Below are 14,166 nucleotides of genomic sequence, written 5' to 3' on the forward strand. Positions count from 1 at the left end.
AGGAGTTGGGGCTGTTCAGTCTGCAGAAGAGAAGGCTCTGAGGTGACCTAATTGTGGCCTTCCAGTATCAGAAGGGGGCCTACAAGAAGGCTGGGGAGGGACTTCTCAGGATGTCAGGTAGTGATAGGACTAGGGGGAATGGAGTGAAGCTGGAGGTGGGGAGATTCAGGCTGGACGTGAGGAGGAGGCTCTTCACCATGAGAGTGGTAAAACCCTGGAATGGGTTGTCCAGGGAGGTGGTTGGGGTGCCGTCCCTGGAGGTGTTTAAGACCAGGCTGGATGAGGCTCTGGCCAGCCTGATGTAGTGTGGGGTGTCCCTGCCCATGACAGAGGGGTTGGAACTAGATGATCCTTGTGGTCCCTTCCAACCCTGACTGATACTATGATACTACTATGAATATGCACCCTTCGCTGTAAAGTTTTGCATTTCGACTGTGTCACCACATAAAAATTAGCACCGATAAATTAATGGGTATCAATTATCCTACACATCCCAATTCTAAATATATTTCCCAGGTAGCAATGCTGTCTACAGTTCCTGAAGGAACTGTAACTGAAGGAATTTTAACAGCCAAGTTAATTTTTCATTTTGCATAGTCCCTGGCTTGCATGTTTGTTGATGCTCCTCCTTTACAATCTTCACTCTCCTTCAGCGTATTATACTTATATACCTAACCAGTAGCTGTATTCTTAATTATAATTTCTATTGATTCACCCAGCAGAAGAATCAAGCAGAATAAAGGGAATATCAAGAATTAAAATTCATTTCCTACCAACAAAGCCTCTCACAAAAACCTCCAAACTAACACTGTCAAGTAGGATAATGCAAGCTAGAGCAAACATTTGCTCATTCACTCCATTTCTGAGTTCCTTTAAAACCATGTTACTCTCATGATTCATTCTGTAACACCTTCTCTTGCTTAGAAATTGTGATTTTCATCGAGAAAACACTTTCTGATCTGTAAAGAAACAATTTAGGAATCTTTCCAAACTCTTTTGTGACTGCAGATATAGAAAAAATCTTCTTGTTCTTCTCCCACAGGCTTGCCTTCTCTGACTGTCCCTTCACCTTGACAATTCACTGGCTTCACAAAGCAATTTTTTATATCTCTAGGTAATTATTCCTAACACCACCACCCCCACAAAACAGTCTTTTACTGACCTGTGTCTACCTTTCTGAGACAAAAGTTTTCTGAAGAACACTTCCTGGCTTTTCAATATCCACCCTCACACTGCTGTTACCCAGGCTCACTTCCCTCTGACCTTCCCAAACCTTTTATTTTTTAAGTGCTTTTGTATTCACTTCACGCTGTCTTTAGACTCATCTTTACATTCTTCAAAGCAAGTGTTTTCATCCTAATGTCTTTCACCATTTTCAGAGTACATAACTATAGCTGGCAAATGTTGCTTTTCTGTGTAAACCTGGTCAAGAGTTGCAAAATCTCATTTAGTAACACTGATTGAGGTCTTCCAACTCAGCAGACAAGAGCAACCCAAGAGTTGGTTCCATTCTGGGTTGCCAGTCAATTAATGATTTCTAACAATTTAGTTTTAGGATCAGTAGACATTTACCCGAAACATACAAAAGTAATTTTCATTACCACGGAATCAAGTAGCTCGATTCCAAAAGGCAACTCTCATATTCATATCTCACTTCCTCAGTCTGTGCAAGCAGTCACGTTAGATACTAACATTTCTATGCATTTTTTAATCCAGAAGGGGAAAAAGGACAGAAGGAAGGAGGAATGGAACAGAACGGAATGGAACAGAACAGAACAGAACAGAACAGAACAGAATAGAATAGAATAGAATAGACCAGGTTGGAAGAGACCTTCAAGATCATCGCGTCCAACCTATCATCCAAGCAACCAAGCACCCTATCAAGTCTCCTCCTAAACACCTCCAATGATGGTGACTCCACCACCTCCCCAGGCAGCACATTCCAATGGGCAATCACTCTCTCTGTGTAGAATTCCTTCCTAACATCCAGTCTGAACCTCCCCTGGTGCAGCTTGAGACTGTGTCCTCTTGTTCTGATGCTGGTTGCCTGGGAGAAGAGACCAGCCCCTACCTGTCTACAGCCTCCCTTCAGGTAGTTGTAGAAAGCAATAATGTCTCCCCTGAGCCTCCTCTTCTCCAGGCTAAGCAACCCCAGCTCCCTCAGCCTCTCCTCAGAGGGCTTGTGTTCCAAACCCCTCACCAACTCTGTTGCCTTTCTCTGGACACGTTCCAGCAAGTCAACATCTTTCCTAAACTGAGATGAATTCTGCTTAATTATTAGAAGACAGATGATCTCTTGTTAATTGAAAGAATCTCTTCTTCTGTAATATCTGATTTGAGTTTTATTTCACCACCCACACTGCAGAACATGGACAAATAAAGCAAAGAGAATCAAACAAAATCATGTGACTGCATATTTGACTTTAAGTTCTACATTAAAACAGCCTGTTAAGATCTGGATAACTTTAGGCATAGATACAGGTTGACTCCTTGCATGTAGGTCATTGACCAGTGTGAACCAAGCTCCTGCCTCCTTCCTGGGGGTAGTCAAGGCCAGGTTGGATGAGGCCTTGAGCAGCTGAATCTACTTGAGAGGCACCCCTGCCCATGGCAGGGAGGGTGGAGTGGATGATCTCTAAGGTCTCTTCCAACCTAATTCATTCTGTCATTCTATGAAACACAAAATTAACTTTTGCTCCCTTTTTCCTTAAGATTAAAGTCATATATGGGTTTTAACACTGAAGAACTGTTAATTAAAAGAGTGTTCAATGTTGTATGAAACATAAAAAATACTGTGACTATTCCCCAAAACCTCGGAACACATAATTGATACAATACTAGGCAATTCATGCAATGCAAGTAATCAGCACACTTCTGTTGGAGCATTGGTTACACAATAAACACTTGGCATGCACTGTACATTACGGTATTTAATTCATAGGCTGTTTAACAAAGTCCTGCAGTTAAGCTTTACCAGTGGTCAACATAAAGGGACAATTTGTTCCAAAGCCTGCTCTCTCTACATAAACTTTCTACTTACCTTTGATTCTGCCTACTTATACCTCTTACTGGCACAGGATGTCAAAAGGAACAGAGTATGCAGAATGCAGTGGTTTATTTCAAGCACCGGTTCCTTAAAAACCACAGGCTATTGAGCAGTAGATCATACACCCATCTCCATGAATTATAATATAATCTATATGCTTGCATACAGCCACCCATGCCCTATCAGGCTAGACATGGAAAAAAGACAGGCTGGAGAGGCTGCTCTAAAAGACTGCTTGACCAGCTTCTATGCCCCTCCTATATTAATGATGACATTCAACAAGTTCAAGTGCCAGGTGCTGCACTTTGGCCACAACAACCCCATGCAGCGCTGCAGGCTGGGGTCGGAGTGGCTGGAAAGCAGCCAAACAGAAAGGGACCTGAGGATACTGATTGACAGCCAGCTGAACATGAGCCAGCAGTGTACCCAGGTGGCCAAGAAGGCCAATGGTATCCTGGCATGCATCAAGAATAGTGTGGCCAGCAGGAGCAGGGAAATCATTGTGCCCCTGTACTCTGCACTGGTTAGGCCACACCTTGAGTACCGTGTCCAGTTCTGGGCCCCTCAGTTTAGGAAGGACATTGAGACACTTGAACGTGTCCAGAGAATGGCAACAAGGCTGGGGACAGGCCTTGAGTACAAGCTCTATGAGGAGAGGCCTTGAGTACAGGCTCTATCAGGAGAGGCTGAGGGAGCTGGGGTTGTTTAGCCTGGAGAAGAGGAGGCTCCAGGGAGACCTCATTGCTCTCTACAACTACCTGAAGGGGGGTTGTAGGCAGGAGGGAGTTGGTCTCTTCTCCCAGGCAACCAGCACCAGGACAAGAGGACACAGTCTCAAGCTGTGCCAGGGGAAGTTTAGGCTGGAGGTGAGGAGAAAGTTCTTCACTGAGAGAGTCATTTGTCATTGGAATGTGCTGCCCAGGGAGGTGGTGGAGTCACCATCCCTGGAGGTGTTCAAGAGGGGATTGGACGTGGCACTTGGTGCCATGGTTGAGGTCTTGGGTGACAGGTCGGACTGGATGATCTTTGAGGCCTCTTCCAACCTTATTGATTCTATGATTCTACGATTTTCTGATAATAACTGAATAGGAAAAACCCAAAGAGGAACAGAGTCTGACTCCTGAAAAGGAGAAAGTCAGACTTTATGTTACTGCATATACTTCTAGCTACATAATCAAGATGCAAAGCTTGGCTGTTAAGAGAATACTGTTAACAATCCAGGACACACACAGGTAGTGCTGATGTAATGCCCAGAATTAGGTGCTACTGCTGCACACTGCAGTCATGAAATTCAGCAGTAACACCAATTGCTCAATTTACTTCTGGCACTAAGTTATACTTTCAGCAGTGTCTGGTAAACAGCTAAAAATATTACTCTGATACATATTTCTTCTCCTAGGCAATATTCTTTTTTCTTTTTTTTTTTGGCCTGTCCTGGCAAAAGTAAGGTCTGTGTCATATCCTGTCAAGGCACAACAAAGCCAAATTTTGCTATTGTACGAAAAGCTGAAAAGATTCTGCAGTTTTCTCTCTGATGTAAAAATAGCACACAGCATTTTTATTTTGTTGCAGCATGATCACCATTGAAAGAACAGTGATTTCCTTATCTCTTTCTAATGGCTCTTTTGTGGTACATTTGACAGTGTATCAGCAACACAGAAGCACTTGTTTCTTTGTGTTTCCAAAATACATCTTCTGGTTGCGAGATTAACAGAAGCACACTCAAATTAGCAAAACTCTTTGTTGTTACTTCTGATAGCCAGGACTTGAAAGCTCAGACTTCCTTTCCTCCCCACTACAGGCACACAGAAGGACTTTTTAAAAACCCAGGTATTTAAAGCTACTTTCTAATTGCATCCCACAGATTTCTAGAAGTATCTCCATACCAGCTGCTGATCTGCTGTTTATAGTGTGCTACAAAATAATGAAGAGGTAGCATTAAATGCAAACAGTACATGTTTGAGCCACTGTATGATAAAATTAATTTGAAGGCCCAACAAAAAAACAAACAAAACTGTTTCAATTTTTAGAGCTTCCATATAGTCAGTTCCTACCATTTTTTCCTCCTGTTTGAGTCATATCACTTCCAAATGTCTTCTGAGAGAATCAGCTATACCTTGTAAAGAACTATTTTCTGCTTTTTATACAGCTTAGACTACAGATTCACATAGCTTACTACCCTGTCTTCAACACAGGCCAGCAGAAGACACACAAAGCAACTTGACTGCTGCTTTAGCATGATTACCATTAAACCTTTTACACCCATTAAAACTGACAGTTAATGGCATAAATACAGACCAAGGGCCTTTTAATATCACAGTCCTTGTACCAAGCTCCAGGAATGTGATTTTCAAAAAAAGCCTGAGCAAATAAAACTTCTACAGCATCATCAGGAACTGCATTTAATTGGAAGCACTAAAAACCTAAATCTTCACCTATAATATGACAGTCGCCTTCCAAATGTATGTAAGATTGGTTTTGGAACATAGAATTTAAATATACTGCTTTTTAAAACTTCTAGCCTGTAATGCCAAGAAGCTCTTTGATACCAAGGAAAGGCAAAATGTTGGGTTTTTTAATGCATGGGAATTTTTTCTCAGTTGAGTTTCAATAAGACCAGACTCTCTCCTTAGCTTTAACTTGTCCTAGGAAACACCATTAGTGTACCAACAAATAAGGCCAGCTTATTTTGTCTCCAAATACTACAGTGATAAGACTTAATTAAGTACAATAAATAATCTGTAAAAGCAAGTTTATCAAATTTCCCCCAGAAACAATTCCAAAAATAAGTATTTGCAGCCACAATATTTCAGCCCAAAGCACTTGTCCAGAATTTCAAAGTCCCTGAAACAGGAGACCTGAATAATTCTTCTGGTTGTGTTACTTATCAACTTTCTGCTTTATTTCACATAGAGGTACCAAGCAAAGGCAACAGGAAATAAAAAGTAAGAAAAAAATGGCCATATTTTCAGGACCACATTTATGCTAGAAATACATATAATTAAGGAATGTAAACATATCTTAGAGATCAGAGCAGTAAGTCAAAACCAAAAAGCTTCAATTCTAAGTAATCAAAACACATCTACAATGAAAACATTTACCTGCTATTAGCTTTTGGAGGGTACTCTTATCTCCATTAACAGCAGCAGCATGCACTTCAGATGCCAAGGAGGAACCACTGAAGAGGCAGTTTGCTGAAATATTCATACTCTTTCAAGGTACTACCATAGGTCAGATCTGCACCACCACCATTTTTTGTAGGAATTCAGTTCTGGAAAAAAAAATAGTTATCATAGTGAGTCATTTAAATGACTCAAACTATGCTGAAGATAATAAACTGTTCTGTTAAAAACACAAAAGAGCAAACACTTCCCTTTTTTTTATGGATTAAATCTACCTCTAGTCAAAATACAAACAGAAGAAACCTATGTTAAGAAGATACATTTCTATATACATTATAGTTTCACTGCCTTTCAGCAAATGAACTTTGAAGAAGTCTGCAAATAGCACTATGCTCATCTACAAATCCAACAGAATGTTCTTCAGGGTGTTCCCATGCATGCTTTGACTCAGAAACCAATGATGTTTGATATCTACTATCGATGTTGATAAGCTGAAGTTTCTTTTATTTTGCCAACTGCCATAATGGAAATAATCAGATCAGCTTTTTTACAGATCACAAGTGTTATTCAGTCCTGAGGAGAAGTGGGAAAATGTGTGTGTAAAAAATTCCATAATGAATTAGACCAGAACTCTGGCTTTAAATCCTGTCTCAAACTGGCCAATGGTAGATGCCAAAACAGCAAATACATACACATCTATATAAACTAATAAATATCAATGTTGGGGTAAAATGTTAGGAATATATCAGAAAAACATTCACTTGGATGTAAAATGAAGTAAAAATTTCTACAGCAGACATTAAGCATGAGATAATAAAGGTAAATGCCTTACTTACAAAGAAAAAAAAAATAAATCAAATACAAGTACTCTAATATAGTTGCAGACTCTTATTCACGAGCTTCAAATTTCCTTGAAGAGCTGATAAGAGAATACAGGAAGCTTCATGGCAAACCTAATGAGGTCCTCAAAGAACATCCACACAACCTTAGAATAAACACAAATGTGGAATCGCGTGGTTGTGCAAATCTACTCAACAACATCTCAACGTACTGCATCCAGGCTACATGAAAACACACAGTGTAACTCAGACACTCTAAAGTATGCCACATGATAACTGCTTTTAACACTAGCATTGAAACTGCTGCTTCTCCATCTTGTCCTCAGCCAGCCAAGTGCATGCAATGCTGTTTCTTACAATGCCTAGTAGCATCATTGAACAACCCTTTCCTGAAGCTTGTTGGGTTGAGTTTTTATAAGCCATTAAAATTGGTTCACCATATTCTAAGAAATATAACACCTTATCTTCCACCCTCTCTCTCCTACAAGAACTAGTAATGGTGTGACTAGAAAGGCATGAGATGCTACTTTCCTTGAGCACATATACTAGAGCTCCTCACTAATAGGACACTTCGTTGCTTATGTTCAAGCATCTCCCTCTGCCATCAGTTGGTCACTTCACACCCAGGAGTATGTGTAGTATTGCCTAACTTTATCAGTCCTTAGAGAATGTGCATTGTGGAAATAGGCAATGGATCACCACACTTTAATAAGGCAAGCAATTTCCCCAAAACCAACTTTTGTTTTCAGCACCCCAGTCACTTACCCAACACCCAGCGTGTATGGCATTTATACCTGTCTGAAGCGACTGGCTACTAGAGCACAATAGTTACTTGTTTCTACACCAGCACTGGTGCATTCCATTGAGGACACTGGTGCAGAAGCTAGAGGAGGAGCTCCTTACATAACTTTCTGAAAATATTTATTCTCGTGAACAGTTCTAGACTAATTTTTGGTCACCTGAAATATATGGAACAACACGATCCTATCCCACTTCTCTCTTCTTCCAAGAACATCAGCATAACATGACCATGATGTTACATATCTCTCAGAAATCATGAATGTTTCCATCCTTACTGGGTTTGGTGAACCTCTCTGTATTTTAGAAAAGCCATCAAATACTTAGTTTTTACACACTTGTTTTATCACATAAGCAGGTAATCCTTCCCATAATCACAACTGTGTCATTAATAGATTGATGGTTTTGTTGATTTCTAGAAATTGAGAAGAGAAAGGAATTCAAACAATCTAATGTGACAGGAGATTAACCACATTTCACTTCTTGAGCCATGTAGGACAGGCCAACAGTGCCATAATACCACAACAAATTACAGAAAAGCTCAGCTTGACTTAGTGCTTCAGAAAGCCAAAGAAAATGAAGATGCATACACAACCACACAGGGTGGACAGAACTTAGGCAAGTCCAAACAAATTATTCAAAGTGCAAGTTATTCCTACAGCTATATAGATTTTCTTGCTATATGAAGGAAATGACAATAGTCAACTGCAGCTTAGACTAGAGGAAAAAAAGGGAAAAGGCTGCAGAGTTGGATCATGTGATACATAGTTTAACACGCACTTGGAATTACAAGACCTCAGCTTGTCCTTAACTTACCTTTATCTCTTCCTCAAAAGTTTCCTCTGGGTACAGAGAATAAACACATCAGGGGTCTCTACATTATTAAGGGTACCTATAAGCACCATTGCAATTCTACTAATTTTTTTACTGATTGCTAACACATTTTTTTCCATGCTCTTTACATCTCACGCGTCCAGAAACAAATAAACTATAACACAAAACATTCAGGGACAGCAGTGTAACATTCAGTAAACACTGAGAAACTGAGTACACCACCAGAAGCAGCCCAATTACATGTACAATTACAAAAAAACTGCCTGCATATGGAAGATCTTCATAAAGACAAGAGCCACATCTGCATGGTTTCAGTAATCACACAGGTGAGAGAAGTAACCATTTTCTCTACAGCAATTCTTACTATAGTATCATAACTGACCAAACTGATCTCCTATGATCAGGTGACCCGCCTGGTGGATGTGGGGAGGGCTGTGGATGTAGTCTACTGGGGCTTCAGCAAGGCCTTTGACACCGTCCTCCACAGCAAACTCCTGGCCAAGCTGTCAGCCCCCGGCTTGGACAGCAGCACTCTGCGCTGGGTTAGGAACTGTCTGGATGGCCGAGCCCAGAGAGTGGTGGTGAATGGTGCCACATCCAGCTGGCGGCCAGTCACCAGTGGTGTGCCCCAGGGATCAGTGCCGGGCCCCATCCTGTTCAATAACTTTATTGATGATCTGGATGAGGGGATTGAGTCTATCATCAGTAAGTTTGCAGATGACACCAAACTGGGGGCAGGAGTTGATCTGTTGGAGGGTAGGACCTCGACAGGCTGGACAGATAGGCAGAGTCCAACAGCATGAGATTTAACACATTTAAGTGCTGGGTTCTACACATTGGCCACAACAACCCCATGCAGCGTTACAGGCTTGTGACAGAGTGGCTGGAGAGCGGCAAGACAGAAAGGGACCTGAGGATACTGATTGACAGCCAGCTGAACATGAGCCAGCAGTGTGCCCAGGTGGCCAAGAAGGCCAATGGCATCCTCCATCAGGAATAGCGTGGCCAGCAGGAGCAGGGAAGTCATTGTACCCCTGTACTCAGCACTGGTTAGGCCACACCTTGAGCCCAGAGAAGAGCAACAAAGCTGGTGAAGGGTTTGGGGCACAAGCCCTATGAGGAGAGGCTGAGGGAGCTGGGGTTGCTTAGCCTGGAGAAGAGGAGGCTCAAGGGAGACCTTATTGCTGTCTAAAACTGTAGCCAGGTAGAGGATCCCTCTGTTCTCCCAGGCAACCACCAACAGACTGGATGAGGCACTTGGTGCCATGGTTTAGTTGATTAAATGGTGTTGGGTGATAGGTTGGACGTGATGATCGTGAAGGTCTTTTCCAACCTGGTTACTTCTATTCTATTCTATTAATTGAAAGAGATAATTCTGCATAATTTCAGCATTTCTCTGATGAGAAAATATAAAAAGAAAATATGTGACTTTCCTCAGATATTTCTTATGACAAACAGATCAACTGGTATCTGGAAGACCTGTTTGGTAAAGATCCTCATTGACAAAAAAATGAGGCATTTATTCATAAAGGACGAAAAACAACACTGAAAGTCAAGAAATCACTACAAGATTTGCTTATAAAAAGTTAGATATTGGGCATCACCTATAATATGCATTGTATTAGTGGAACCAAGTGAATAATTAACTTTTCTTTGAGCTATCATGTAGAAAAAAATGGCCATATCAAGTCACCTGAAATGAAGGTACACCAAAAGCTCTTCAAGGTATATGAAATTTCCCATTAAACTGTAAGTCTACAGTGCATTACACAGCTAATTAGAATTACATATTTTTTTTCTATTCAGCAAAACAAAAAGCTATTAAAACTTAAGCAGGATGACTTCACCAAATTCTATTGATACAATTTCCACATGAAAAATGAGCTGTTAAGAAACAGTATCAAATGTAAATTAATTTAGGTGTTCATTGCATAGATTGGGGAGAACAGGTTCTTAAGGTAGACATAGCAGAACTGACATAACTTAAGTTCCTGCTTCAGATTATTAAAAAAAACCCCATGATATATCCATGTGTGTGCATATATGTGTGTGTGTGTGTAGGCACATGCACACACGTGTTCTCAGCTTATGAAACTGACAGTTCAAATTATTTTTGCAGGGTCACACATGAAAGTCTGAGCCTGTCAGGCTTTCTTTGAGGCTAAATTTGGTATGACTTGGAAAAGCTGATGTAAAAGGCTTTTCTTTTAAATGGCGTTATGCCTCATTTCACTCCTTACACTTGTGTACATACTGGAAATGTGAAGAACGCAAAGTACAACTTTCTGTGATTTTTTTGAGACAGCTGTACAAGGTCTGAAACCATATATATACACTGTAAGGTACAAAGTTTTACTGGAGGAGTATGAAGCACTGCATTTTTGGTGTTCTTCCTTTTCAGTACTTAGAACTCAGGAAGTGACAAAATCCACGAATCTGTTTAAGCGTCAAGAAACGAAAACGAACGATGACGGTCCAATTTCTCAGGCAGAAACTTCCAAGCCCTCCCACCGCCCTGCTCCCTCACACAGGGCTGCCTTCCCCCGCTTTGCTAACACAAAGTTGTTTCCTCAACTCCGAGAACACGAGAACCCCGACGAGCCCAATATTCCTCATCTTCCCCACAGCTAAATCCGCTTTCCCAGTCCTGGCACCTAAGGGCCAAAGCGGGATCCTGCGACGCCAAACTAAACATGGGGAACTTTCCGTGGGACCCTCGGGGCTGCTCAGTCCGCCTGGACCCCGCGGAGCCGGCTCGACGGAACCGCTGCGCAGTTCCCGCCACTGCTGAGGGCTGCCAGAGACCCTGAGCCAAGCCTGAAAGAGCGTCCACGTCCCACCAGAACCCTTAACAAGACATAACGCCCAGACAGGAGCGAAAGGGGCTGCGGTGACACGGCCCAATCCCCGCCATGGCAGAAAGGGTTAACCTCTCCCGGGCGCTGACAGCCACCACCCTCCCCGCCCTGCCGCAGCAGCTGCGCCCCGTAACTCACCTCAACCCCACCCGCCGCCTCATCGCGCCCCCACCAGGCCCCGCCCAGGGGCAGGGGCTCGCGCGCGGGCAGCCCCGGTGCGTTGTGGGATCGCCTCCTCCCTTCCTTCCCGCAAGCGGCGGCAGCTCGTTCAGCGGGCTGGAACTACACTTCCCGGCGTGTCCCGCGCAGTGCTGGAACCCGGAAGTTAGTGGCGGAGGCGGGGAGCGCGGGGCCCCGCGGTGGAACTTGCCCGGGTGTTTCCTGGCGACGGGGGAAGTGAGGAGCCGCCGTGGAGAGTGGAAGCCGTGTTTCTCCCCCTCCCAGGCGCCCGATCTACCATGAGACCCGCCATCTTCCCGCTCCTGCCTGACCCTGGCTGCCTCCTCCTCGTCCTGGTGAGCGACCGGCTCTGCACAGCTCTTTTCTCCTCTGCCACGGCCCCACTAGGGGAAGCATCGGCCCGGGCTGGGAGGCGTGGGGGTGGCCGGCAGGCCTCGGGGCAATTTCCTCCTGCCTGCCAACGCCTTCCCACTCCCCTGCGACGGGGATGTGCATTGAGCCTGGTGGCGGCCCCCGCTTTCGCTGCTGGGGACCGGGGCCGCCCCACCGGCACCTGCTCGGCGGGGGAAGGGAAGAAGGCGAACGGCGGCTGTGGGAGCGGCCCCGGTTGGCGGAGCTCGGCGTTGTGGCCGAGGCTGATAGGTTGCCTACCCGGAACGGGCCGGCGACGGGGCGGGGCTGGGCCTGAGCCCAGGTCCGGGTCCGGGCCCGGACCCGGACCTGAGCCCTGGCCTGGGCCTTGCGCTTTTCGGGGCGAGGCTCGGGAGGTGTCGCGAGCCCGGGTCACTGGCCTGGTGAGCGGTGGGGCCGCGCCTGGACTGTTCCGTGGGGAAGGCCGGTGTCGCCCCTGCCCTCTTCAAGAACCAAAGGGGGAAAGCGAGGGGAGGGAGCGGGTCCGTGGGGCCGCGCAGACCCTCAGGCGGTATCAGGAGCCACCTTACCGGTACCTTTCCAGAGTGGGTTTGTCGCCCGTGTTTCAGTGCCGCCGCCTTTAAACTGAGGGAAGCGTGTTCCCGTTGCCGAACGAGGATAGGGCTGCTGTGCGACCTTTCCGTGAGCATACCTGCAGCGAAGTAACCACGCTTGAGATCAGTGGCCGAGGCCGGGAGAAGTTCCCGAGCTGTCTTGCACCGTCGTCACATTTATCTTTAGTTGTTGGACTGCAGCATTACTTTTTCCGGCTGGCATTACGTGCATGACCTAATCTTCCCTTTGGCTTTGCACACACAGAAACTCAATTACTGATGCATTTTGCGGAGATAAGTTGTCTGTGATGTCTATCTATCTCTTCCATCTATTTTTCTGAAGTAGTGGTTCTTCTCCAGGATTGTATCACACTGGACCTTTCATAGCATAAGCGACTTGCAGAGCTAATGCAAACGTGTGTGAATAAGTTTAATAGGATTTGGTCTTAAGATACTAATGTGTTTAATTAATCTGTTTTAAACATTCCAAGAGTAAAATTGGCCAGAAAAATGAAGAAATAATTGGAGCTAAAGGTAGACAGACCTTTGGTGATATACAGTAATACAGCTCTTAATGAATGAATAGAAATGTAAGGACAGATACTTAATGAACAGAACAGGCACTTGCCCCTTTGAAATGCACACTTATTCCTGGCTAAATTCTGGTTTACTTACTACAACAGAGTTTGAAAAACCATACCTGAAATGTTTATTTCTAGATTACTATTTATAGTGTGTTAGCTCACTATATGAGAGACTAAAGTGAAGAACTAGCCACATTTTTGGGCTTTGTGTGCTAGGTTAGTTTATACTATTGTTTTAAGTATAGACTCCAGTGAACAAAACCAACAAGTGTGTACTGCTTTGAAATGTCATTTAAATAAGCAAGTACAAGTTTGACAAAGTGGACATGAGTTAATGAAAGCATTTTTCTTTCTTTGCGGTACAGTTGATCAATGCAAATTCAATATGCAGCAGTTAGATCTATGTGTGCCAACTGGAGAATAGGAAATGGCTCATTTCCATGTTTAGTTGATGTTACTTTGTGCATGGCTCACTTAAGCCTATTTCTAATGTTGTTTTAAAGAGCTGTGTACAGAAAACCTCAAGAAGAGTACTGGTCAGAGTTATTTTTTAAAAAAATAATGTATTGGTATGTGTAGTTCTTCAACATCATGTTGGCCATGGCCCCCTGTTGTGAGGTGCTGAGATACATACTCAGATCAAGCCAGTGAATCATTCCTTTTAGTTGTCCTGAGCAAACCAGGAGTGGAAGGGATGCTTTTTCTTTAAAACATCTGGAAAACTCTTCTACAAAGTGTATTTTGTTGTAGCATTTAGAGCATCTGGTGAGGCGTACAGAATAGGCTTTCAAGTTCTGGTAACTTTGTCCTTGTTGCTGACAGCCATGAATAGTGAAGACTAACAATGTAACTGAGCTTGGCTGGTAAGGTTTAGGAGAGCACTCTGTTCTGCATCCAAAGGATGTTCCACCTAGCAGAGCCTGTTTGAGCATGGCAGTGG

The 14,166-nt window shown here is 43.7% G+C and overlaps 2 protein-coding genes across 3 annotated transcripts in view; one reads left to right on the plus strand and one right to left on the minus strand.

Annotated features, from left to right (window-relative positions):
• INVS (inversin) overlaps positions 1 to 11,794 on the minus strand; it is a 106,036-nt gene extending 94,242 nt beyond the window's left edge. For both annotated transcript variants that reach the window (XM_068147518.1, XM_068147517.1), the window contains exons 1-2: positions 11,636 to 11,794; positions 6,148 to 6,317 (exon numbers count right to left, since the gene is read on the minus strand). In XM_068147518.1, coding sequence (XP_068003619.1) covers positions 6,148 to 6,253 — 106 coding nt within the window. In that variant the 5' untranslated portion in view covers positions 6,254 to 6,317; positions 11,636 to 11,794. The remainder of the gene's footprint in view (positions 1 to 6,147; positions 6,318 to 11,635) is intronic.
• Positions 11,795 to 11,832: 38 nt separating this feature from the next.
• Positions 11,833 to 14,166, plus strand: part of ERP44 (endoplasmic reticulum protein 44) — a 56,965-nt gene continuing 54,631 nt past the window's right edge. The window contains exon 1 of the mRNA XM_068147522.1: positions 11,833 to 12,012. Coding sequence (XP_068003623.1) covers positions 11,956 to 12,012 — 57 coding nt within the window. The 5' untranslated portion in view covers positions 11,833 to 11,955. The remainder of the gene's footprint in view (positions 12,013 to 14,166) is intronic.

The sequence above is a fragment of the Melanerpes formicivorus genome, unplaced genomic scaffold, assembly GCF_026170545.1.
Source record: "Melanerpes formicivorus ecotype bairdi unplaced genomic scaffold, bMelFor1.0.p_v2 SCAF_15, whole genome shotgun sequence".
Taxonomy (NCBI): domain Eukaryota; kingdom Metazoa; phylum Chordata; class Aves; order Piciformes; family Picidae; genus Melanerpes; species Melanerpes formicivorus.